The sequence below is a fragment of the Convolutriloba macropyga genome, chromosome 1 (genome assembly GCF_964194025.1).
Source record: "Convolutriloba macropyga chromosome 1, txConMacr16.3, whole genome shotgun sequence".
NCBI lineage: Eukaryota > Metazoa > Xenacoelomorpha > Acoela > Convolutidae > Convolutriloba > Convolutriloba macropyga.
Window position 1 is genome coordinate 4,848,987 of NC_134468.1, and position 25,469 is coordinate 4,874,455.

A 25,469-nucleotide genomic window follows, 5' to 3' on the forward strand; every position below is an offset into this window, starting at 1 on the left:
CTGACGGTTGAGAAATCAATTGCGGTAACTGCTGTTGGTTTTGATCGTTCATTTCTGATCGATGGTTCTCAAAAATATGATTCTGGACAGTATTACCCTGTTCTTGGACAATAGAGTTACTATTTTGTGCATCTGCTGCCGCGGAAGAAATAGCTTGATCGAAACAAGCCCTGGATTTTTTCTGTTTGCTTGTCAAGATGGCTGTTTTTGGCTACCAACTGACTCAACCCAATCTTTGACGCGATTTTCGCTCTTTGTTGAGTAGATACTGCCATGTTTTGAGGAACTATTAGTGGCGGTCTCTAAAAGCAAAGATTCATCGTCCATTAAAATGATTTCCTGCATTTTAGCTTCAACGAGACGTTTTTGATTTTCCTCGTGCATTTTCTCGAGGTCTATTTGACGTTTCTTAGAAAACAATTCTATCATGCCTTCTCTCAGCCATTTCACTTTCTCTCTCTGCCATCTCAATTTCATACTCTCTTTCAGCTATTCGAGCAGCCGCTCTGTTTTCTTCCTCCACTTCTTCTCGTCTAGTTTTTGCTAATATAAAGTCTTTCCTGCGAGCCGTTGAAGCCTTCGAAGAGGTACTAGCAGACAAGGATTTGTGGGATCTTTGAGAGCTCTTTTTTAAATTTTCGTTGCCCTGAATGGAGTCTATATAGTCTCGGGAACTTTCCATATACTCATCGTGTCTTTTATTCACAACTGCCAGCCATTCTTCTAATTCTGACTGCAGTTTCTCTGCTTGTTCAGTCTTAGCTGCAAGGCCTATCAGGCTATCATTTTTTGCTATACATGTTTCGAGTAGGTCTTTGCATTTGGTAACCAAACTTTCTACTCTCACTCGCCTCGCTTTTTCGTGGATAGCGTCGTCAATGCTTTCGTAAAGTTTGCACAACTCTTTCTCAATCTTGGCCCGTGCATCATACACCTTAGAAACTTTGCTTGTAAAGGGATTTGACATAATGGGAGGAAGAATACAACAATAGATTAACTTACAGATTTGGTGTACAAACAGAAAGGAAAGATAGATGAAACAATATTTAACTTGGTCTGCAAAATTGGGATTTTAGGACAACAATTTAGAAGATAGAACAAATTGGGAGATAGAACAAATTAGATAGAACAAAGTGATCAATAATTGGACAATTCTTGTGACAGGGGAAATAGAAGGTGGGGCGTAACTCGAGGAACGGGAGATTGGGAGGGGAGAATGACCACGTCTCAATTACTATAGTTTCTATAACCCCTGTAGTTTAAACTGGGGACACAGAACACATAATCTTTCGAGACTCAGAAAGCAAAACCCCAAAGCGTAATAGGAATATAATATTCGCGCGCAAGAGGAGGAGCGGAAACGGTCACGCAGCGAGCGAGCGACGAAATGGGAAAAACGGTGGAGCGGCGATGCGATAATTGAAAACCTTGACAAAGTGAGTGGTGCCAATCGAACGACACTACAATAACCACGCAACGAAAGCAGGACACGACGGAGCGACTGAGTCCTACAACTAACAAGCTCTATAACCCCTGTAGTTAAACTGAGGTCACCGAGCCGGAAAGAAATAGGACTCAGTGGAGACTCGAAGTTACCGCCGCTTCAGCGGCGAGTTTCCTATTCTTTTTGGCTCTACGGCGTCGTTTATTGAGTTTGCTATGACGAGTTTTCTTAAGCAAACGGCGAAGTGATTTCTGATGCGTTAAAATTAATGTTAACGATTTAATCCAAATGAACTTTCTGGTGCAATTGATAGTACTCTTTTACTAATTTTGGATCTTTCCGCTTTGACACTAGGTCAATCAGTACATGGATAGTCAAAACGTCTGTTTGTTAAAGAAAACCAAAGATGTTTGGTGCTCCGGTTCGTGGGCAATAAACTATAGCTTTCAAACGAGTTTGGTAACTTTCTAGCACTTTAGAAAGTTCGGAAAACGCTAGTGCTCGAAAATTATTCGTTCGGTGAGAGGTCAGCGAATTGTTTATAGCGTCGTGCCAGATTATGACATCAGTTTTGTGTCGGAAGACGTTATCCAACTGATATTGTACCGTTTTTCTTTCGTTAACAGCAAAAGGATTCAAGCTTAATCCCGGAAGTGAAAATACAGTGCTTTTATACCGTTTTTGGGTGCCTTTTGGTAGACTATTGATGGCGCAGAACAGCGAACTAGCACCCAAAATGAATACCATAAGCTCTCATCAACGTGTATTTACCGTATCGGGACAAAAAACTACGAACCTTTCTTGTTTTTTGATGTTTTTTTGAGATTTTTTCTCAAAAATCGGTAAAATCGACAATTTTCAAAAATTTGGTCAAAATTCAAATTTTTTGTTGAAAACCTGTATTGTACTGTTACCCCAACTACACTGAACAATAATTTACCAGTTTATCAAAAATTTGACCAAATTTTTGATTTTTCAAATTTTCGACCTAAAAATAGCAAAAAAATTCGATAAATTTATCGAATTTTTTGTGAAAGCTGGTTTTTCAAGTTCCTACACCTTCATTACGTTCGACCAATATCAATTTATCATTTACGAGTGAGTTTAATTTTTTCGAATATAACCAGTTTTTTTAAGTTTTTACGAGTTTTTTCGTCAATTTTCGGTCACATTCGCCTTTTCTGGTGAAATTCGTCTTTTTCTAACCCAAATTGTCTCGGTCTTACAGTTTTTGTGATGCTCAGTTGCACTGCCCTGAACACCACGTCAGGATGTTCCAGTCACCCAATTTGCATGTAAAAATGATGACTGAAACCACCTCTCTCACTTTTTGGGCTGGGAAGCCGACTCTTCACAAGTGTTCAAAAGTCCAGTTGTTGTTGTGCTCCCTGATTTTTTCTCTCGGTGGACCAAAATGTCCGCTCTCGTTGCGATAACTTTCAAAAAGGATCAATAATCGAAATCTTTATAAAAAAACTAATAAGAATTCAAGACTTATTTTCTTGAGATCATTAATGTATCGGTACAAAGTCGATATAGCAAGCAAAATCCTGTTTCGGTACAGGAAATCCAAATTTTTTGTATTTCACAACGTATAAGATTCAACGTATAAGACTCAACACCTATAAGACTGATAAGACTCAATGTAAGAGAAAAACGTACGTAAGATTTACTGCATCAGACAACTAGCAAGGTTGTCAGCCAAACGTAATTGATGCTCTTTTCAAGGTCGGAATAGGTCAAAAATGCTTTTAATTTGACCTCTGGATTACATCTATATCAAACAAAAGAGATTTGATCCCACCGGGATTCGAACCGCAACCTCTAGATTAAGGGCCCTAGGTCCTAACCATTAGGCTATTTCCCAGTTGGAACAATCTGTGCGAACGCACAAGTAATATGCTCTTTCATTTACGCTTACACGCAATTGCGTCAGCAACATTTTGTGACTTAATGAGCCAACCACATCTTGTAATTTATTTGATTGCTACCTTTAGTGTATCAATTGACAACAACAGTTTGATTGCAAAACACTACCTGTGATTGTTTAAGCTTGAATTTCTTTGCAACTAAGTGCTCTTGTTGGACTTCGAGCATCTGAGAAAAGCTGTTTCAGAATGAATGTTCATACATCTGTCGAAACTACAACAAGATGAACTTTCTATGTTTTCCAGTTTCCGATTCAAGTTAAGTAGAATTTAAGGTTAATCCGGAAAAAATTCGTCCAACTGTTAGTCAAACGAGCTTTTATTCCCAGAATAGACTTTTTTAAAAACAAAACTGAGACGTATTTTGGAACTTTCTGTGCTACGCAGAGTCTAACAGGAGCTGCCGTGTTACTTTACAAATTTCGTCATCTCAATTTGAGATTCGACCTTTTCGTTAAATATAACAGAATGACCACGTAATTCGTATTTGAGCTAAATTGAATAAATAGTATACGTTTTTCAAAAACATTGTGAAATGAAACCTTATTAATCAAATGGAAAGTTATTGTTAACAACACTGCCAGAAAAAACAGGTGAAATTGAGAACACAGAAAATATAAAACTAAATTTTAGAACATTTGTCAATTAAAAGAGCACTATTGAAAAATACTTACATATATTAGTACGATTAAGGACACAGAAAATGCTCTGAAAGTTTTATTTACAAAATTGGGATGACATTTTTGATTTCCGATCTACGAAATGTTGCCACGCTAACTTCTAAAAATTGAAAATCATCGGAAATTTTTACTCATAATGATAATTATGACAAAGTGAAAACTTTATGACAAATAGAACAAAAAGATGGGAAAAAAATTTGTACAATTAGACAACTGAAGAACAAATTGATTGTACAATGAGTTCTACAATATTGAATATGGGACCACAAAGACTGCTAGTAATAGGCAAAGACATCAAAACACCAATCAATTCCGGTGAAAAACTCGTTGGTCGATTAGAAACATATCGCTCATTCTTATTTTTACTGCTAATGCTGGCTTCCAGAATTTTTCATTTGCTGAAGATTACCGAGTTTTTGTCTCTAAAGTGTAAGTTTGTGTACCACTGGTTATGGAACATGGAAGCACATTGATAACACAAACACGTCCCAAAGAGGGTTAGTAATCAGCGATTGGGACGTGATCCGCAACCTCATCGGGAAGCCCCTGGTTAACTGGTTAACTGCCACAAGCTCATTTCGCGGTAGTTAACTAAGCGGATAGACTGAGGAGTGTGCACTGAGCAAACTACGATGGATTCAAAACAAACTTTGCTGAAATTCCTTCCAGACCGATACTCACCAGCGCAGGCAAGAGCCTCAGATGAAGGAGTTGAGGCAGAGCTTGGAAAACCGCTCTCGAAAGAAGGGATGAAAAGTGGTTGTTGGCGGGGCACTGTTATAAAAGAAGCTCTTTTAGTCATGTCTGGCCGGTTTCTACATGTTGGAAGTGTCTCCCATGAGCGAAAGATGTTATTTACTGACTCGAGAATCGACAGAGTAACGAAAGTGAAAACGAGACTAGTAGATGAGTTTTTACCCTTTAGTAGTGATTTGGCTAGATGCCAATTAAAGTCTCCTGTGAACACTAATCGGCCTGCAATCCTTGTTATTAGACAACGAACGCAGGGCCAGTACATTCGAAATGTAAGCTTAGGATGACTGCTGCACTGTATTAATTAAAAGTTGACGAGTAGGGGAAGGGAAAAAGGTGTTTGATCCTTGTGAACAAATAGTATCTGAAATGAAAGTTTTCTAGTAGGAAATACTGTGCAAGTTCCAGACAAGCTAGATGTAGTGATAGTCACAGAAATTTAATCACACAGTAGTGTTGCAACTGTTATCGCAGAGCTAAAATGATAAACAGCGGTTACACTACATGTTTGGTCCAGACAACACGTGCTCTGCTATTTCCCTAAAGATGGTTTTGAGGAGACTTGAGGCTCATGGAACTCAACTTCTCAAAGAGCTAGACCCCGGGTGGTCTTCGCACCGATGCGCTGATCTTCATGGCTTTGAATTCATTCCTCTAAGGGTCTGATGACTAAATACCTAAGGCTCCGGCCAAAGGGGACGTACATCACTGGTTATGAGCTAACGGTTATTTTTTTTCAAAAATGTGGATAAAAATTCGCTTTGCGCCTCATAAAGGTAAACATCATAATATATCAATGGGTTGTTTTCATGACCCCCCTTTTAAATTATGTGTTGTTGTACAGCAGGTTGTACGTTACTTTGCAATTCCATAAAAATTGTTCTGCCCCGGACTGTTCCCAAATTGGGAAGTATTAACCTTGGAATTATTCTTGGAATTACCTTTTTGTATACGTAAGTTGTGAATGTGATGTTGAAGAGTATTTGGATGGTCCCGTGCACTGACACACAGATGACGTCTAACAGATTGGCCAATGCTGTCAATTCACACTTGGTCTCTGGAGTCACGAACTGAAATCTACACAACAGGGAACCCTGCAAATTACGTTAATCTCAGTGAGAATCTGTACCTGTTCAGAGCAATTTCAGAGAAAGTTCAAGTTTCAGTTCTGATTCAGGAGGATTTCAGGACCAACTGAGAATTGATTTCTGAATCTCCCTGACTCAGAGCAAAACTCAGAGAAATTATTCTGTATTCTTATGAATCAGAAGATAATTCAGATTGAATCACTGAATTAGCTCTGAATCAGACAAATTCAGTGCAAAATGTGACCTGAATTAGACTCTGTCTCAGTACTGAATTCGGCTGAGTTAGGTACGGGGTGTCAATTACGTTCATCTCAGGTTGAGGCGCGCCCGAAATGATCAATCTTGAAAATCATACAAAAACATATATGGTTCAATATAAGACCATATAATATGAACCATTTATGATCCTTGTAACCTTTCCGAGATGAGGTGGTCGAAATATGATTCGACAATTTTTTGTCAGGGGGGATACCCCCTCCCAGACGATAAGTACACGGTCTGCACCGAACTTTTTGGTCGCACTATTTCAACTCATGATCTGGCATCAACGAATCATAGTCGCAAAGAGTCTGGTATGCTCGACTTAATTCGAATCAATCCAATCATAGTCCCGCAAAATCTTCCTAAATCGCTCTAATTCGGTTCATAAAATCAAGAAAAATCGAATCGTAATTACTAATATACCCATGCATCTGGGTTGCGCACAGGTTTAACACGCCATTTTTTTTTTGGGGGGGGGGGTAATTTCTTGCGGGCTATAATGAGAAAGACCCCACCTTTTTTCACAATGTTGGAACTGTTCCTCTAAATCGATATCGTCTGCATACCACCTCCACACCCAATGCAACACTGCAAATGTCACTGCCAACAGAGTCATCATGAAGATTTGGAACAGCACGTAGATGTCCTTAACCATACACACATTCATTTTTCGGATCTATTCTGTTTCCCCCTAGTGTTTTTTATGACCTCCAGTTACAAATTATATCTTGTTATATAGCACGTTACTATGTAAGAAAACAGCACGTGCGCCTGGGGGTCATAAAAGATTTATACTCACTAAGCTGGGGGGGGGGGACAGAATAGATCCCATTTTTCCATATAATATATGTGACAAAGTTAAGGAAACTAGAAATAATGGGTTGCATGTAGGTCGCGTTACTGTTAATTTAGCTTGTTTTTGACGAGATAAAATTTTTACTCTCAGGTTACCAAGTTTAGTTTTATAACAAGAGTGAGAACGCCAAATCTGAAAAATTGATTTTGTATACACCACTAAAGAAATTGATGCAACCTATTTATAAGCAAACAACAATTCAGATTAAAAGCAAAAGTGTTGCGTCTGACATTTCTCCGTTACGTCTGAAAATTATTTGCACATTTTAAAATTATTGGCAAAAATTAACAAGCTAAAACTCCTTCTTGACCAGGCCGATCAAAAACGTTCAAATTAGTGTGGGAAATGACCGTTTTTGATCGGTAATTTTAGGAAATGATTGTTTTTTGATTGTTTTCAATCGTTTTTGATTGGTAATTTTAGGAAATGATTGCATTTGACCGTTGTTTTTAGGAGATTATCGTTTCTGATAGTTGTTTAGGAAAATACCGTTTTTGAACGTTTTTGACAGCTTTTATGTTTGATATTAACGCAAGCAAAAGTCCGCGTATAAAATCACCACAATGGATTATGTAACCATAGTTAAGGTGGTTTAATCAAGGTTAACCCTTTTTAAACTGATTCTCTGTTTAGGTGATCTGAAACGAAGTTTGTAGCATTTACATAAGTCCTGTGGTCTTTTCTTTATTAAGCGATTTTTCGCTTGAGTAATTTTGCGTCCGACCAATTTGACTTTTTGTCAAATTTAGGACGATAAAGTTGGTGAAGGAGAAATATACTTTCCTAATTGTCCAAATTTGCACTAAAAAATTCCTTATTTAGTTTCTAAATAAGCAAGTTTCTGATAGCTGGTATGAGAAACAACGGTTGCGCTCAAATATTCTCCTAAAAAAATAACGGTTCAAAAAAGGTTAGATCCTAAAAATTAACGGTCAAAAACGGCTATAAATTAACGGTTCAAAACATTCATTTTCTTTTAAAAAACTAACGTTTAACAACGGTTATGTCCTAAAAGAACGGTTAAAAACGATAAACGGTTTCTTACGTATAAAAAAACGATCAAAAAACTGCCGTTTCCTGAATAAACAACGGTCAAAAATGGTCTTGTCCTAAAAATAACGGTCACAAACGGTGATTTCATAGTACTTAAAAATGATCAAAAACGGTCCTCTCCTGAACATAACGCTTAGAAACGATAACCTCCCATGTCGAAAAAACTATTCAAGGCGAACAAAAAAACTTAACGGATTTGACCGTTTTCCCTAAAAATGCCGATCAAAAAACAACATTTCTTTTTTTGGGGCTAAATTTGAACAAAAGAAAAGCTGAAAATCTAATTCTAATTGTCTACCATTTCTTTATTATTAACTCTAATTATTCCACACAAAATTTTCTAGCTGGGTTCTGTGTCAAACACTTTGCGAATTAATCAACTATTTATTCCACATTGAAAATATAAACACTATACACGCATAAAAATTTTAATGAGTAGAAAAATTACTATCAACCTGAAAAAAAAACAATATAGTTTAATAAATAGTAAAACAATATAGTAAAAAACAATAGAGTATAATTTTTTAAATATAATGTATTTTCAATGGTTTTCTCAACGTAATCTGTTCGATATGATAGCTTGGTTTACTTCAATTTACTAATAAACACATTTTGTCTGTTTTAAGTCTTTTCACTATGCTGTCAGCAATGCTTGACGTCATATGTGCGTACCTGGAAAAGGTTTTCTTTTTCGAAAACAAAAGTATTCATAATCAGCATAGTTCATAAATGGAACACAAAAATTCATTAATCTAAATTTAAATTCGCTGATCTGAAAAATCTTGAATTCATTAAGCAAAATTGTCGAAGAGAACAAGCCTCTTAAAACAGTTTCCAATAATAGATTGGAAATGCGGTCGGGCTGCAAAATATTCTATTTCTGTTAATTAAGTATATTAGACGACTGTTTTTCAGTAATTGTAATTAACGATTGCAAGCTATCAGCTTGCCCATCTACTAATAAGTCAACACCTTGAAAAGCAGCAACATAAAAAATACTTTTCGTTTACTCCGTTAAAAAAATTAACAGCCGGAATTATATCACTATGCGAGTGAGCATAAATAAATAAGGATGGCTTACGATGAGAGTGAGGTAGGAAATGGTGGGTAGAGAGTTTGATAGCATGAGTTTGTATGTGACAGCCGTCAGCACCAGAGTCAGAGCACCCCCCAGTCGGAACTGGACATTCTCTGGCTTGTTGGCAAAGTTGCCATATGACATTATAGAGAAAAAAACCATCACTAAACAAACAAATCTCGCGTTGAGATGTGCTTTTCAAGGCCACTCTTTGCAACCCATTTTTATATCAATTATGATATTGTGGTACGTAATTTTTTAATACATTACGTGATATAATTTCTATTTCACATTTCAGGTTCATTTTAGAGGCATAGGATAACAGGCGAAAACTTGATTATGTGAAAGGAAGTGTTGTAGTCTTTAAGGCGAAAAATCTGAAATATTACCCGGAAATTAGGAAAATACCAATTAAAACAATTAGAATGGGTATGGCAACCTCAATTCCCCAATTTTTTGTGCATTTTGTCAACAGGTAACATTAAATCATTCACACTAAAGCTATTGATAATTATTATAAACGTTCACCATTCTGTTCCTGTAACTTTTTAAAAAATCAAAATCATTGGCCGTAATGACATTGAGTTGAGTAAAATAGATGCGAAATAAAGAAAGCAATGATACAACTTGCATGTAATTTAACAACTCTTTTGCATATAACGATCTTTTTCGGGACACTTGATAGCTTTATAACATGAAGTGATATTGAAGTACCTCGTTTAAGTGTTTTAAATGCTATTCGTCAGATTTCCACAAAAGTTTAAATCAGGATTTCCCCTAATGGCTACCAAAATGTCGTTCGCCTAATTGAGTTTTCGCCTAGTTTCCCATACCCCTCATTTTATTAGCATTTCATCTAGAAATCAGTTGTATTATTTAAATGCTTTCCGCTCTGCATAGATATATCTGTGAAACACACACGTGTATATTCAATCGCAAATTATTTTTGTGTGTTTAAGTTTATAGAATCCAAGTTCAATTTTTTTCTATTACTTTTGAGCAACAGAAATTATTACCAAGTGTAGAGAATTTATCGGAGGAAAAATAAGCGGGAGATGGTATATTAGGCAAAAACTTGATTAGACGAAAGATGTTTTTTGTAGCTATTAGGCAAAAAATTTTGAGCTATAATTTTGTAGAAAATAGGCGAGAAGCAATTAAAACTCTTAAAAAAGTAATTCAAAATCCAGTCGTTTTTACTAGAAAGCGTCTTGTTAAAAAGTATGTGCCAAATGAATAATTGTTTTCAATTTTTTTATTCTCTTTTAACTTACCCAGTGTCATCACAATGTTATTGACTTTCAACCAATGATATTGATTGATTTTTAAAAAATTGACAGGGAAAAAATGGTGAACGATTGAAATACTTATCAATGGCTTTAATGTAAATAAATTAGAAAGACCGGTTGAATGAACGCATTGATTATTTTGATTGTTTTTAAGCTACTTTCTACAAAGTCAATAATTAGTCCGTAATTTATTTTACATTACCATACGGATAATTAAGTTCATCCTTTAATTGTTTTGGTTGGTGTTCGCCTAATCTCCAATAAACCTTAATTCAGATTTTTTGCATAATAACTAAAAATTGTTTTCGCCTAATATCCTACGCTCCCACTAGGCATACTTAATTAAATTTATTGCTTACACCGTGAATTGGAAACTCTGAAAAAACTGCAAAGGTGGCGCTGTGGTACACCACTTAAGAAAAAAAAGTAACAAGAAATCATGTTGTTAGAGAGATGAAAGACAAGTATTTGACACTGATCGGGCATTAGAACGATTTTCCTTCATTCTACAAAAACAGTAAAATTTAATTATACTCGGTCTTTAGCTATGCTCATGATAAAATTTCATGCATGTAAAATTTTTCAGATATCTTTCACAATTTGATTTTAATGTGAAATTTGAGTTTTTTAGTCAAACACAAGCTAAAAAACGATTGACAGGATGTAAGCAAACTGTTATAAATTTTTAAACAAAAATAAACAATCAACGGAAAAATTACATAAAATAATTGCTGTTTTTGAAGCGCATTTTGAGTATTATTTTAATAGATGTTTCCCTCCATGAGTTTACATGAATCGACTGAGAATCGATTGAAATCTAATTGCTCGACGCTCTATAAAATGACAACAATTTTCACTTTGAAAATCCGGAAGAAGAAAGTTTCCGAATTTGGTCAGAAGCAGAAGGTGAGCCAACTTCAAATCTCTTCATGTTGATCACAAAGTTTTTGAACTTACAATGCCAAACCTTGCTTAAACGATGGCGGCATGATCAAGATGAGATTTCACGCGAAACTCAATTTACAACTTTTTTAGGCAAAACTGTCAAACTTCCAATCGGATTTTCTCCGTACGTACTTCTGTCATTTTTAGAATTTGGAGCAATTTAAATTCTATCAATCTTCAGTCGACTCTTTAAGGAAAGCGGAAAAAGAAATGTTACTATGAAAGTGCGCCTCTATAAACGGCAGTTTACTACCTAATTTTGCGCTAATTTTTGAACGTTTTAATTTTGTTAACGTTTATATTTTGAACGTTTTAATTTTATTTAAGCGGCAATTAATTACCTAAGAAGCAATTATATATGAAATAGTTGAATTTCCTTTGGACATTGGTACGGATTATGAGTATCTGTTGACCATCCGATGTCTCAGGGTTTCCACTATTATTGCCACCTCCACCACCCTCACCGCCAGAAGCATCCGATTGTGTATTAGATGCGCAGCGTCTCTTTCTGGGCGGGTCGGCGTCCGAATTGTTCTCGCCAGCCTGAGCAAATTTGACAACATTAGGTAATTTTTTTTTCGTTTTGCAACATACGGGCCTCTTTGCATCAGGATTTGGAACAATTTTTTTAGCACATATAGTCTGAAAATCAGCATACTTTTTTCATCGACTTCTCAAGCCCAAAATAATGTTTTTCATTGCTCCTAGTTTTTTTTTTGCAGCAAATGAGTCCCCTAGCAAAAAAATAAATGACAATTAAGAACTGGTATAAAGTTTAGGCCCGTTTTGAATTACCTGAGAAAATTGCTGCTCCAATGTAACAAACAAGGCGGCTTGTTAATGTGCGTTCGCACATGATGTTCCGACCCGAGCTCATCTACATTTTTGACTAAATTGTCAACCAAATGAAAAGATAACAAAAATAGATGTTTGAGTTCAAAGCAATCATTGCACAACTTATCTACTAATTGAATTACATAATGCCAGGCCTCATTACAGCGCAAACGTGATCTGACATTAAAGAGACTAAGAGACAAAAAAAAACAAAAAACAAAATTAGCGCAAACAAAAATTTCACGGCAAAAACTGAACATCTAAATTTAAAAGCACCTAGTAACAACGTCAAAGTGCAGTCAGGTAAAACTTTAACTACACAAGTTTACTTTTTTCGAACAAAACGGCAGATGAAAAGTTTTTTTAATGAGACTGGGTAACAAGTCGACAAGAAGAACGAACAGTGAGACGAAACTTAAAAATTGATCAACATTTTTTGAACCAAAAATTTCAAAAATCTGAAAAATCATTAGCTTTTAAACTAAAAAATACTTAATAAATTACTAAAAACTCATTACAAAACCAAAAAGATTTGTCTTTGTTTAGACTAAGCCATAGAAGCGAACTAAGAGAAACTCAAAAAATTACAAACGATTTTCGAAAACACAAGCTATTGCTACCATTGAAGTCGTTAGCTATCATCTGAATATTATGTATTTTTAATTCAATTGTTCGATTCTACTGATTCAACTGGAGAATCAAAACTGAGAGGTTGAATAAGTTTACTTGTGCCTTATTTGAAAACCAATGGGATCGGTTATTACGCGATTGTTCTGAAAGAAGAGAAAAAGAAACACAAAAATTAGCAGCTCAATAAACGTTCAGAAAAATCCATACTTTCCAACATACAAAACATCAGTTACAAATAATATCAATAGATATGTTATCTCTTGAAATACAAGAAATTGGATGAGACCTCTCATTGATGAAAATAAGTTACAATTTGACGAAAAGAACAACAAAAACTGAAAAGTTTGAAAAAACTTCAATATGTTTACCATAAACTTTAAGACAATTCGCTATAAACTGACTGCTTCGGGTAACATCATTTTTTAATGCTCAATTAGAAGCCTATGAGAACTGTCAGCAATTTACGGCTACCTAAAGAACGAAACAGCAAATTCAAGAAAAAATTGAGCGAGAAAAGTGTCAAAGGCATTAAAAAAATGAACTTTTCACTAAAAACTCTTCTATTTTCAATTAATTTTTAAGAGCAATGGGATTTCTCTTACTTATCAATATAATTTCCAAAAATCAACAAACTTAAACAAATACATTAGAACCAAGAAATTTTCGAGAAAACACGTGTTATCAACGCAATTAATTTCATTAGCTTTCACCGCAAGCCAGTAAATACGCTTAATTATGCCTCGATGGGAGAAAAAGTTTTTTAGCCAATCACATGTCATCAAAAAGACCTTACAACAAGTTATTGACTATGAAAACGACAACAGAGACAAGCAAAATCCAAAAATTCAGTAGAAAAGTGCTAGGAGAATATGTCGAAGCAATTCAAATCATAAGCTCTTCTTTGTAAACTTTATCTATGATCCGTTGAACTTTATCACTAAAACAATGGGGACCTAAAACAATAGGTTGATGTGATAAGATTTCAAAAGGATCCAAAAATAAAATAAGGTACCCGAAAATTTAAAAAAAATTATGAAATCTCGTGGCATTTAAGTTTTAAAACTAATAGGTAAAAGATAAAACCGCTAACCAGATTAATTTTGGCTGCAGTAGAACGGAAAGGAATTCTGCTAGTACTGACAATGACCAGCATTTCACGAAAAGAAAGTTTAGAATTGGTTAATATTCAGAAAAAATTCAAAAATTTATTTTTAACTCTTAACAGCCATTAAACTCAAATTCTTTCAACGGAGCTCAATATCTACGCTCAGATATAACCTGGTAGGTAGAAAAAAATGTTTGTTATGCATAGATTAGTAACATGACATTACAATAAATCTTATGACTGTGAAAACAAAAAAAAACAGGCAAAAACCAAAATTCCGTAAAAAAAGTGCGAGAAGAAAGTCTCGAAGCCAATTAAACCATTAGCTTTTCTCCGAAATCTGTGATCCACTGAACGTCCTCTCGAAGCCAACAAGATTTAAATAATATTTGGATATTGTGTATAATGTTGGGATAATTTGATAAGAGTTCAAAAGTAACCAATAATACAGAAAAAAAATACAAGAAAAATTTAAAAAGAAATTGAAATCTTGTGTCATTGAAGTCATATAACCAATAGTTAGAAGATAAAACCGCTCACCAGAATAACTTTAGTTGCAGTATAAAGCAAGTGGGTCCTGTCAATACTGATATTGACTAGAAGTTCACGAAAAAATTTAACATTTGTTAGTGTTCAAAAAAAGGTTTTCGAAAAATTATTTTTAAATTCATAACAGCCATTAAAATCAATAGTTTTCAACGGAAGTCAAAAAATACAATCAAAAGTGACCCGATGGGAGTAAATTTATGTTTGTCATGCATAGGTAATCAACAAGACATCACAATAGGTCTTAAGACTATTAAAACAACAACAAAAACAGGCAAAAACCAAAAAATCAATAGAAAAGTGCGAGAAGAACGTGTGGAAGCCATTTAAACCATAATTTTATCTATGAAATTTTTATCTGTAAGCCATTGAAAACCTTCTTTAAGCCAATGGGAGCTATCAATATTTGGATAATGTGATAAGATTTCAAAGGTAACCAATAATACGAAAATACCCAAAATTTTTTTTTAGTTTTTTGAAATCTTGTGTCGTTGAAGTCAAATAATCAATATCGAGAAGATAAAACCGCTAACCAGATTAAATTTGGTTTCAGTCGGAAGGAAGAGGGTGCTGTTACCCCTGGACTGACTTACAGTTCACGATAATAAAGTTCAAAATTTGATTCTTTAAAGTTCAAAAAAAAAATCGAAAAATTATTTTTTAAGTCTTAACAGCCGTTAGCTGTCCCCTCAAAGCACTAGATATGTTCACATAATGCTCATTACGGAACATATTGCAATGTTAGTCAATGAATCCATGCCATAGGACTCCAAAAAATTAGTAAAATCTCAAAAAGAAATTCAAAATTTTATTTAAAATTAGGAAAACTCAGAATCGAAGCCAGAAAAACATGAGCAATTCCTTGAAAACGATGTTTTTTGTTCATTGGGCTTAATCTGACTGTAAAGGAGGTTTGTCATTTATAGAACCTTGATATAAAAAGTGACTTGTCTCTAGGTGACTTAAGAAAAAACAAAAAAAAAGAGAAAAGTTTTATAAAAAAAAGAGCTCTCAAATAGAATTCGAATTTTTTTTGATAGTGAACTTCCCAATGAGACCAGATCTAGTCTTTTTTATCGCCTTTAGTCTATTATGAAAAAAAATTGGTTCATTTTATGGCGTGAAATTTAATTTTGAAATACTATTTTTATAGAAAATATTTTAATTTGGAGAAAAATTACACTAAAAATTAACAAATATCGCGTGTTCACACAAAACTTCAATCCTCGAAAACTCCTCGAAAAAAAACGAAAATCAAACAAATCTTTTTAATTTTGAATTCTACGCTGGACCAGCTTTTTAATGATACCACTCACATTTCTCTACAACGAATATATCGATCGGCCAAAATTGACTGAACAAAAAAAAACCCATTTGAGTATATAGTTCCTCCCCCCCACAAGTGGGGTCGGAACAATTATCTAAGTCCTCGAAAACGCTTAAAAATTTCACACTCTTGCAAAGATGCCAAAATGTGAAAACCAAGATGGGAAGATAAACTTTTGCATAATTTTGCCGTAAGAATCTTCAAAAATTTCAACCCCTTGTACTTAATTTTTTTTGGAACCCAAAAATTTTGGCTCGTCTCTAAATTCAAGAAATAGAGAAATTAGCATAAATTTTTTAAAAAAACGAGTTAACGACTTCGAGCTCAATGTTGCCTATATAATTTTTCGAGGATTTAGAAATTCTCTAATAATCAAGGATTCAAAAAATAACGCTGTTCAAACCAGACTCATCCGAGGCTACCCCATTTTAAAAACGTCAGAGAACGCTTTCAAAAATTTACTGTATGCCCTTGATAGAAGTGTCCCAATTATTAATGTTTTATTGCTAATAAATTTGAGATATAGAGGTGTTATTAACTCAGTTAGTCTCAAAGAAAAAAGTTAGATTTGTGGCAAAAACCATTTGCCGAAAATTTTCTACGACATTCAGTTAAATATGTTGTTCCACTATGTAATGAAATATTAAAATTTTCAAGTAAACTTTTGTTGTTCATGATCTGAAATGGGTCAATAACTCAATGTACAATGTTAAATAACTCAGGTACAATGTTTTTTTTTAATGATTTGCAATTTGGGGGCCCTTTTCCCGTGAACTCATTAGATTGAAGACAGTGGATTCTTAGATTTTTTTCCGAAATAAAAAATATAAAAATAGATATAACAGTTTGATTTTGCTTTCACATAAAAAGAAACAGAAATGAGTTCAATTTAGTCACCATTATTATATTAAACGTCAAAAGTGAGTTATCTTTCTATAGTTTTACGAAGTAAAAATTTAATTTTTGACGCATTGTTACTTTATCTTGCAATCAAATTTTCTCAAAACAAAACTGACAGCAAAGAGCCATCGCCTAATGCTCTTGCATATATTTAAAAATCCAATATTACGTAACTTAAATTTGCCAGATACCCCAATTTATTATCGACAAAACGTATTCCAAGTTTCATGGTCAAAAAAGTTGTCTAAAAATGTGATATGCTTTCAAAATTTTTCAGCTATGATTGAAATTTCATTTGCGTTAACAAAAAAGAAGAAAAGATGCGAATGACTGGATGGCAACTTTTTTCGTACGAGACTTGGATGGAGTTCATCAACTATACATTTAGTTTATTTGGTAAGTCACCGTTACATATTATCAGAAAATTTTAGTAGGCAAGACCACTAGCCTAGGGGATCAATTGTGTAAAAAACGTTTTCGAATTTGGTACATAGGGTTGATTGATATTGGGTCAAAAAATGATTTTATAACGAAAAACTAGGGGATGCTAACTTATTTTTCATTAGATTAGCATTCAAGTTCATCAGATTAACTCTTTTTGGTTTATAGAACGTAAAGAATTACAAGTCTATGTTTCTCTAAATTCTCAGTTTATCTTTTTGAAATCAGTGAAGATAATTGTAAGAATGAAATTCAACGATGAAAAAGAAATGTTTCATTCTTCTGACTTTTATTATAGTTTTGCAATCAAATTCTCCTTTTTTGGCATTTTTTAATAGAATATTTTTAAACTTTCTATTTTTCACGTTTATCAGCGCCAAATTCTTTTTTGAAGCGAACTAATCGAAGCCTTAAAGGAATAAAGCAATAAATTATCTTATATAAAAATTTTAAAAATTCAAAAGTTCTCTGCTAAGAAATTTTCCTCATATCAATTTTCCTCACATAAACTTTCTTTTGCTAATCAATAGTAAAATAAAATTCATTATATTTTATACATTTGCCAATAGAAGGAATCGAACAAAAAGCTTGTTTTCATGCATTGAAATCAATTGTAAACAATAGGCATAAAGTAACAGACATAATTCGCTCTATACCCCCTTTTCGTTGTTTCTTTTACCAAGTTGCTCTATGGAGCCTGTTATGCATATTTTGTTAAATTAAACAAAAAGATTTCTCGAAGTACCAGATAGAAATAACAAAAATTGACTCAGGCGGTGGAAAAATTCGAGCAGAGTCTTGTCATTGCCGGCAGTATGAAACAAATGATGAACACATTTTTTGGAACAATAGAACAAAATTCAGCTGACAACTGCATGAATAACAGAGGAAATTGTGTGATGTCAAAATGAGCTGCACTAAATAATACCCAGTCACTGAAGAAAAATGGAGACGGAGGTGTGCAGAAATTTTAGAAAAACGTTTTAGCATTTGCCTCTAAACAAAAATCTTTTGTTTTTCCACTTAAAAATGTGGTAAAGAATTATTTACATGTTTCAAACGAGTGAAAAGCACTCAAAAAGATGTTATTCACTGTAAAAAGATTGTTGGCTGTTTTGTTGACTGTAGAATAACATATATTGATATTTATTCACTCATCGTAGCATTTTTTTTTTTACAAATCTCCACAAATTAGAATAAACTGAAATATGGGTTAATCAATAGCACTAGTTTTTAATGATTGCTACAAAAATTATAAAAGTTTCGAGATGTGATCAGCAGTAGGTAAAACCTGATTGATTTACAAAAAAGTAACTTCCTTAAGAAACTTAAAATGAGAAGGCGAAAATTTGTACAATCTAGGAATCGCTAAGAATAATAGCGTAGCGATGAATATTTATTTAATGAACCAAGCATAAACTAGCAAATCTAATTATTACAGTCAAACCCTGATTATGAAATTAGAGAAGGTAAATCGAGAATGGTGTATTTGACTGTATCGGAATGTTTTGCTGATAGATTTTTCATAACTGAGTGCGTTATCTAACTAAGGAAAAGACTTACCTCCAATTGACAAAGGATGTTTAAACAAAAATTTTTTTCAACTAAAGATTTTGTGCACATGGCATGGAAAATATTCAGAAAAATTCTGTCTAATTTTTATATCAATAGAATAGGCAGGCATAACGCCGTATTTCGAAAAATCGAGTAAAAATACTGTAATAACCCAGCTTGTGGTATGTTAAGCTGACAAAGCTGCTGTATTATCTGAGCTTTGGTGCAACGATAGCATGCCTGGCTGAGGTTATGGAGATAGCAGGTTCGAGTCCTCTAAGCTCTAATATTTTTGCAGTATATGAAGTTAACTAATACCACAGTTGGGGTGTTACAATACTCTATTTTGTCGCTCATTTTTACTACCTATGTTAAAAGATTAGATTTGTAAGCATGCGTGGAAACGACTGACACTAGGCGAATTTAGTTCAAATTTGCTTCAAAACTGGATCTTGATTTAACAATTTATATGTGAGAATTTTATAACGTTTTCCGGATTGCATCCCAATTTTAAATGCTGACATGCATTTGAATTGAATTATAAAGGTATAATAATATTAAGAAAACAACAATAATTAAATACCGATACAGAACATAATAAGTTCTTCAGGATAATCAAAATACTTGTGTAACCCAAGGACCGAGAAACAGTGTTCTAATTTTTGATGTTATTTTATCCTTTGCAATCTATAATATAAATGACAGAAAAAAAAAAACTCAAGTGGCCCAGGAAAACAGACCAATTTGCTACAACTTGCCAAAAAACAAAGACACTTCGAAACGAGAAAGAACAAAAAAATGACTCTGGGCTTCAATTTTGTTTTCTGAACTCCCTTTGAGGTATTTACCAAAATAGCAGCGCCAAAATCTGATGGATATCACAAACAGAAAAAAGACTTAATTTTTCTTCGCGACTATTGAACATCTATAATTTGGAGCATAGCATTTGGTTCACAGGCATTAACATCTTCATGTAATCATCCACTCTTCTAGAAAAATCTTAAACTTATGTCCCTATTTGAAGATTCAACAGATTCTTTGGCTAGATTTATTATCACCCGAGGCATTCATTAATAGAAATATTATCACCCGGGCCATGCTTTAGTCAATTATTTTCCATTTTTCCCTTCTTTCCAACAAATTTCAGCAACGGACTCTCCAAACTGGAGCCAAATACGCTATTAGATTAAATTTGGTTAGACTGGTTAGGCTAGGTTTGCCACAAGTTTTGCTGAATTGTAGTTGTCTGGATCTACTTACGGCCACTAGTCTGCGTAACACCCACTCCTGGTCATCCTGGAAAGTGGTTGAGTCACCGAGTAGTCCAGCAGGAGAGTCCATCTCCGGCACGAAGAGTCGGAAGTGGCTCTGGGAGGAGTGGTCCAGAGATATACGCAGACAGATGTCCTATTCGAGAAAACAAATATGAGAAACCTCACAATGAGGATAATATTGGATCGTTTCCGTTTGTGCCCCCTCCTCCCCCCAGTAAGTTATACACCCCCAGTTACAGAGCACGTGAGGGGGAGTTTGTGCGTTCTCACAATGTTGAGGACCCTAGTCAGGTAATAATAAAAGAGGCATAATGTCTGATCAGTGTCAGCTTCAGCCATCAATTCGACAAGAGAGAAGAGAGCTCAAAATATTAAAGGTTCAAAACTGACGTCACCTGTACATCAAAAGGGAAGCTCTGCAGTTCCAATCTCTCGTAGAACACTCCTCTCACCATCTTGTGCATCTCAACATAGCTCACACACGTGTAGTCTGTAGCACCTGTAGGTCTCATGGAAAAGGTCGTCTTCTCCAGGGAAGAACTCTCGAGGTTGTTTATGAGCACTTTTGGAATTATTTTGCGGATTCCATTGCGACCATCGTCAGCCTAGCACAGAATTGTACATTAAGAAGTTTAGTAATGACAGAATTGGTTCTTAAGACAAAGTAGCTAAGTAGAGTAAAATTTGTTGTAGCCAGCCCCCCCCCCCCCCGGAGCGATGGAAGATCTGTTCACGCCATGTTCTAGGGTTGCACAGCACCCATTTGTAGGTCACCAAAGAGGTTCTGATCAGAGTAAAGGTGATAAACACTCTTTCGATGGGTAAATTCAATTAATCGAGATGTATATAACCAACTGTATATCATAACATCAAGGCGAAAAAGCACATCTAAATGGCCCGGCAAGTCTAGCTGTATTTGCTAGCAGGTATTTTGTCTGATCCGATTTTCGGCTCAGATTGGTCACCGAAACGTTTTCGAAACATAAAAATATTAAGCCTAAAAAGAGCGCAATCGATTCAGTATATTAGTAGGCTCAACGAAGATTATGTTAAACGAACTTTTTCCGAGCTTTCTATGCCATATAGAACGTATTTTGTGTGCATTTAATCTTTTTGTAAGGCTTACATGGTTAAGAGATTACGTAATAGTTTTCTCGTTTTAAATTCTCGCTTTAATTTAAATAGATTGTTCATTTACGCGGTAACATCCTCCGGCCCGGAAGAAAATGTTGGGAGGATCGGTACAAGCTTAACGAGTGGGCGGACGAGCAATCCGGACGACGTGCGTAAGACGGCTGAGCGGGCGACGCTGTCGGAGCCGTAACGGAGTTCTTCAATCCGAGCAGTTGGATAGTAACCCCTAGGGTTGCTTTCTTCAACGATCCAAACTAATTCACCAACCTTGAGGTGATGCTCGGCAGGCGTCTGCCACTTAGTTCTACGGTTCAGCGCAGGTACATACTCCTTAAGCCAACGTGCCCAAATTTCATTGGCGTAAGACTGTGCACGGGCGTACCGCTTACGATGATCGAACTCGTCGACGCCAACGATAAACGGATTTCCGGTTGCCTGGTTACCGAGTAGAAAATGTTTAGATGTTATTGCGCCTAGGTCGGACGGGTCGGCGCTTACGGGCGTTAAAGGACGTGAGTTTAGTGCGTATTCGACCAGACAAAAAATAGAGTTCAACACCTCATCTGTGAGGCGACGCGTACCGAGGGTAGTGTACAGTACTCCTTTAAAACTACGAACTAACCTCTCCCAGATGCCACCTTGGTGTGGCGCACTGGGTGGATTGAACCTCCACTTAATGCCCTTATGTGCAAGTTCGGCAGCGATGTTAAACGTATTCCATTTTTCCACACATTCACGGAGCTCTTTCTCCGCTCCAATGAAGTTCGTACCATTATCCGACCAAATCATAGCAGGAGTACTCCGACGGGAGACGAACCGCTCCACTCCCATTAAACAGGAACTAGTGTTCATGGACGGGACAACTTCAACATGGACAGCACGAGTAGTGAGACAAGTGAAGAGAAATCCCCACCTCTTCTCGGTAGTCCGACGAACTGTGACGTAGAATGGGCCGAAGTAATCAACCCCGGTGTTGGTAAAGGGAGGAGACTGGTATGCGAGTCTCTCCTTTGGGAGGTCTGACATGATAGGTTGAATTGTTGCTGCACGGAACTTTCTACACAAGACGCAGTTTGATTTGATGGAACGCAGTGCGGAACGTAGTTTAAGGATGGCATAACGTTCCTGTACCTTTGACCGTAGGTAACCGATGCCCTGATGATGGTTTTTCAAATGAGTATGCCGCAGAAACAGTTTAACAAAAGTATGACGCGCATCCAGCACGATAGGATGCTTAGTGTCAAAGTCAATTTCCACTAGCCGTCGGAGTCGACCAGAAGAACGGATGAGACCATGAGGCCCAATAAACGGAGTAAACTGAGCAATGCGGCTGCTCTTCTTAACGCATTTATTGTCAAGAAGATCCTTTCTTTCAGTATTAAAGGACTCTCCTTGAACCAAGTACTGGAGATGACGCTCGGCTTCGTCAAGCTCAAAAGGGTCCACTATGCTGCCGTCTACGGTGCGGTAACTTTCTTGGGATGGTAAAAACGGAGCACATATGCGGTGACACGTAGTAGTTATTGATAAGAACTGAACTTATCAAACGGGATTAGGTTAGTGCTTTGTTCCTTAAAGGGCTTGGTTACGGATGCGGCCAGTGATGAGATGGAGTCATCATCTTGTTCCTTGGTTACAACGCCGAGCTTGATGTTATCAACTACGTCACTATTTGGCACAAAAGGGAATTGCTTAGTTCTCAAGAAGTCAGGACCCCTCACCCAGCTACTTGATTGCAAAGCTTCAGCGGACATACCATGCGTGCCAGCATCTGCCGGATTATCACAAGTGGCGACGTGGTTCCATTGGTCAACGCTGGTGTTCTCCAGGATTTCACTAACACGATTTGCAATGAAGATGGGGTGTTTGTTTGTTGAGTTTATCCACTGCAAGACGATGGTACTATCTGTCCACATGAAGACTTTGTCCACAGTAATCGTCAATGCTCGACAGATTTCCCTTTTTAAACGGGCTGCGAGGAGAGTGGCTTGTAATTCCAACTTAGGAACTGTCATTACCTTCATGGGTGCAACACGGGCCTTGCCCAGGGCAAACGCCAGCTCTGTTATAATCTCCCCGGAGGTGCAAGTTACTGCACTGAATACGTCTTGCGAGCTATCACCAAACATGTGGAGTTCAAGATGTTGGAATGGTCCTGAAAAGTAACTTCTCGGTATAGTGATCTCAGCTAACCGCGGCAGTTCAACACACCAGGCAAGTAATCTGTCAACTGTGTCTTTAGGTAACTCGTCATCCCAACTTTGTCCATTGACACGCCAAATGTCTTTCACGATTAACCAAGCACCAACAGTGAACGGTGCGACAAGACCAATTGGGTCGTAGACCTTTGACACAAGACTTAAGACCAAGCGCTGTGTTAAACTTTTCGTGATGGTGCTGTTAGAACCCCTACTCACAACCAGAGTATCAGTGTTGTGATCCCACTTAAGCCTAAGCACGTGCATTGATTCCTCCTTGGATGAAACGATGACCTTCGGTTCAGTGGATTGAGCAGACCCATCGACTCGGTCAGCCAGATCTGGTACATTGCTTACAAACTTAGTAAGCTTGAACCCACCTAGATGGAGAAGATGTACCAATTCCTTCGACCTAATGAGGGCCCTCTCGGGGGATTCCACTGAGTCTAAGTAATCGTCCATGTAGAACTCTCAAGGACGGCTTTCGCAGCTTCTTGGTAGTCCTTAGCATTATCACTTGCCGTGCGTTGAAGTGCGTAGTTGGCACAGGTGGGCGAATCTTTTGCGCCAAAGATGTGGCGTGTATACTGGTGTACCACAACATTTGATGTGGGGTCCTCCCGCCACAAAAAGCGCAATGATAGCTGATGACATGGTAACACTCCAACTTGGAGGAACATTCCCTCGATGTCGGCTGATAGGGCAAATGGATGTTGTCTGAACCGTAGGAGTACATAGATTAGGTTTTGCAGAAGGTCAGGTCCGGTGAGTAATGACTTATTAAGAGATGAGCCATGGAATTTTGCTGCTCCGTTTAGTACCCTACGAACCTTGCCCGGCTTGTTCGGGTTAACAACCGGATGGTGTGGTAGGTACCACTCTCGTTCCGAGCGACTTTCCACCTTATGAGCATCTTTGACCCTTACTACGTAGCCTTTGTCTAAGTCCTCTTTGATGGTATTCGAGTACTTTTCCCTTAATGTCTGATCTTTCGTGAGCCGCTTTTCCAAAGACTTTAATTGAACAAGCGCTGAGAAATAATTGTTGGGCAGTTCGATGTTATCTTCAGCCCATAGCATTCCGACATCGTACCTTTTTCCATTATGCACGGTGATGTTTTCAAGAATTTCATGCGCACGTGCATCCGAGGCGGATCGTGGGTCTACTTGCTTAAGTGCGCCGTACGACTCCATGTCGTACCAAGATTTTACCTGACTAGCGAGTTCAAAATCCTGCTCCATATTAGCTTTGAAACAAGTCGAGACTAAACCTGAAGACGACGGTAGAGGGCCGCTTAGAACCCAACCTATGGACAAGCGAACAGCGAAGGGCGAGGACTTCTCGTCGGCAGCGAAGTACTCTAACGGACGGATGGCATGATACACATCCTGTCCAAGTATCATCTCGATGTCTCCATAGCAATGTGTAACTGGGTCTAGAACTGCTAGGTGCGGGTTTGTTTCCTGAAGTGCTTTAATGTTAATGACATCGGCGCCTACATTCAAATTTTCCTATACGTAAGGGCTGACTTTAAATGGTTCAAATGCTTGGTTGTCGCGTGGTGTTACAATTAGTTCAACTAACTTAGTGTCTACAACCTCCTCGGTATTTATACCCTTGACTGTTAGTTTCAATGCTGTACCGTGCAAACCAAGTCTAAATGCAAGATCATTGGACACCCAAGAGTTACTGCAAGCGGTATCGCACAAAACTAAAGCCGTGGTATCTTTACCAGAAGAGCTCTTTAACAGTAATTCAGCCACCTGAAGGAGGCCTTTCACATTACTCACAGATGACAAAGTGGTGGTCTTACTCGATGATTGGACACTAGGAAAAATACTTTGATTTACGCCAGCATTAGAATTAATGTTGTTGTTGTTTGAAGGCGATTTTGGTGGATACACCCTCTCAGCTCCATGGAGAAGTGTATTATGGGAGCTGTTGCAACCGTCCTTCCTGCATTTCCTGGGATTTGGGCATTGCCTGAACATATGCTTTTCTCTCAAACATGAGAAACATAGTTTTGCTTCCGCCACTACCTTTGCTCGCTGAGTGGGAGACTTTTCTCTAAATACCCTACACTCCCAGATGCGGTGGTTACTTTTACACACAATGCAGCGAGGGGTTGCAGGCGTTGCCCATGTTGAGGCT

The 25,469-nt window shown here is 36.7% G+C and overlaps 1 protein-coding gene across 7 annotated transcripts in view; it reads right to left on the reverse strand.

Annotated features, from left to right (window-relative positions):
• The window catches only part of LOC142344885 (uncharacterized), a 71,635-nt gene that overhangs the window by 11,962 nt on the left and 34,204 nt on the right, over positions 1–25,469 (reverse strand). For all 7 annotated transcript variants that reach the window (XM_075396932.1, XM_075396984.1, XM_075396949.1 and 4 more), the window contains 6 exons: positions 20,382–20,591; positions 19,973–20,119; positions 11,717–11,918; positions 9,145–9,305; positions 6,670–6,800; positions 5,747–5,882 (listed from right to left, as the gene is read on the reverse strand). In XM_075396932.1, coding sequence (XP_075253047.1) covers positions 5,747–5,882; positions 6,670–6,800; positions 9,145–9,305; positions 11,717–11,918; positions 19,973–20,119; positions 20,382–20,591 — 987 coding nt within the window. The remainder of the gene's footprint in view (positions 1–5,746; positions 5,883–6,669; positions 6,801–9,144; positions 9,306–11,716; positions 11,919–19,972; positions 20,120–20,381; positions 20,592–25,469) is intronic.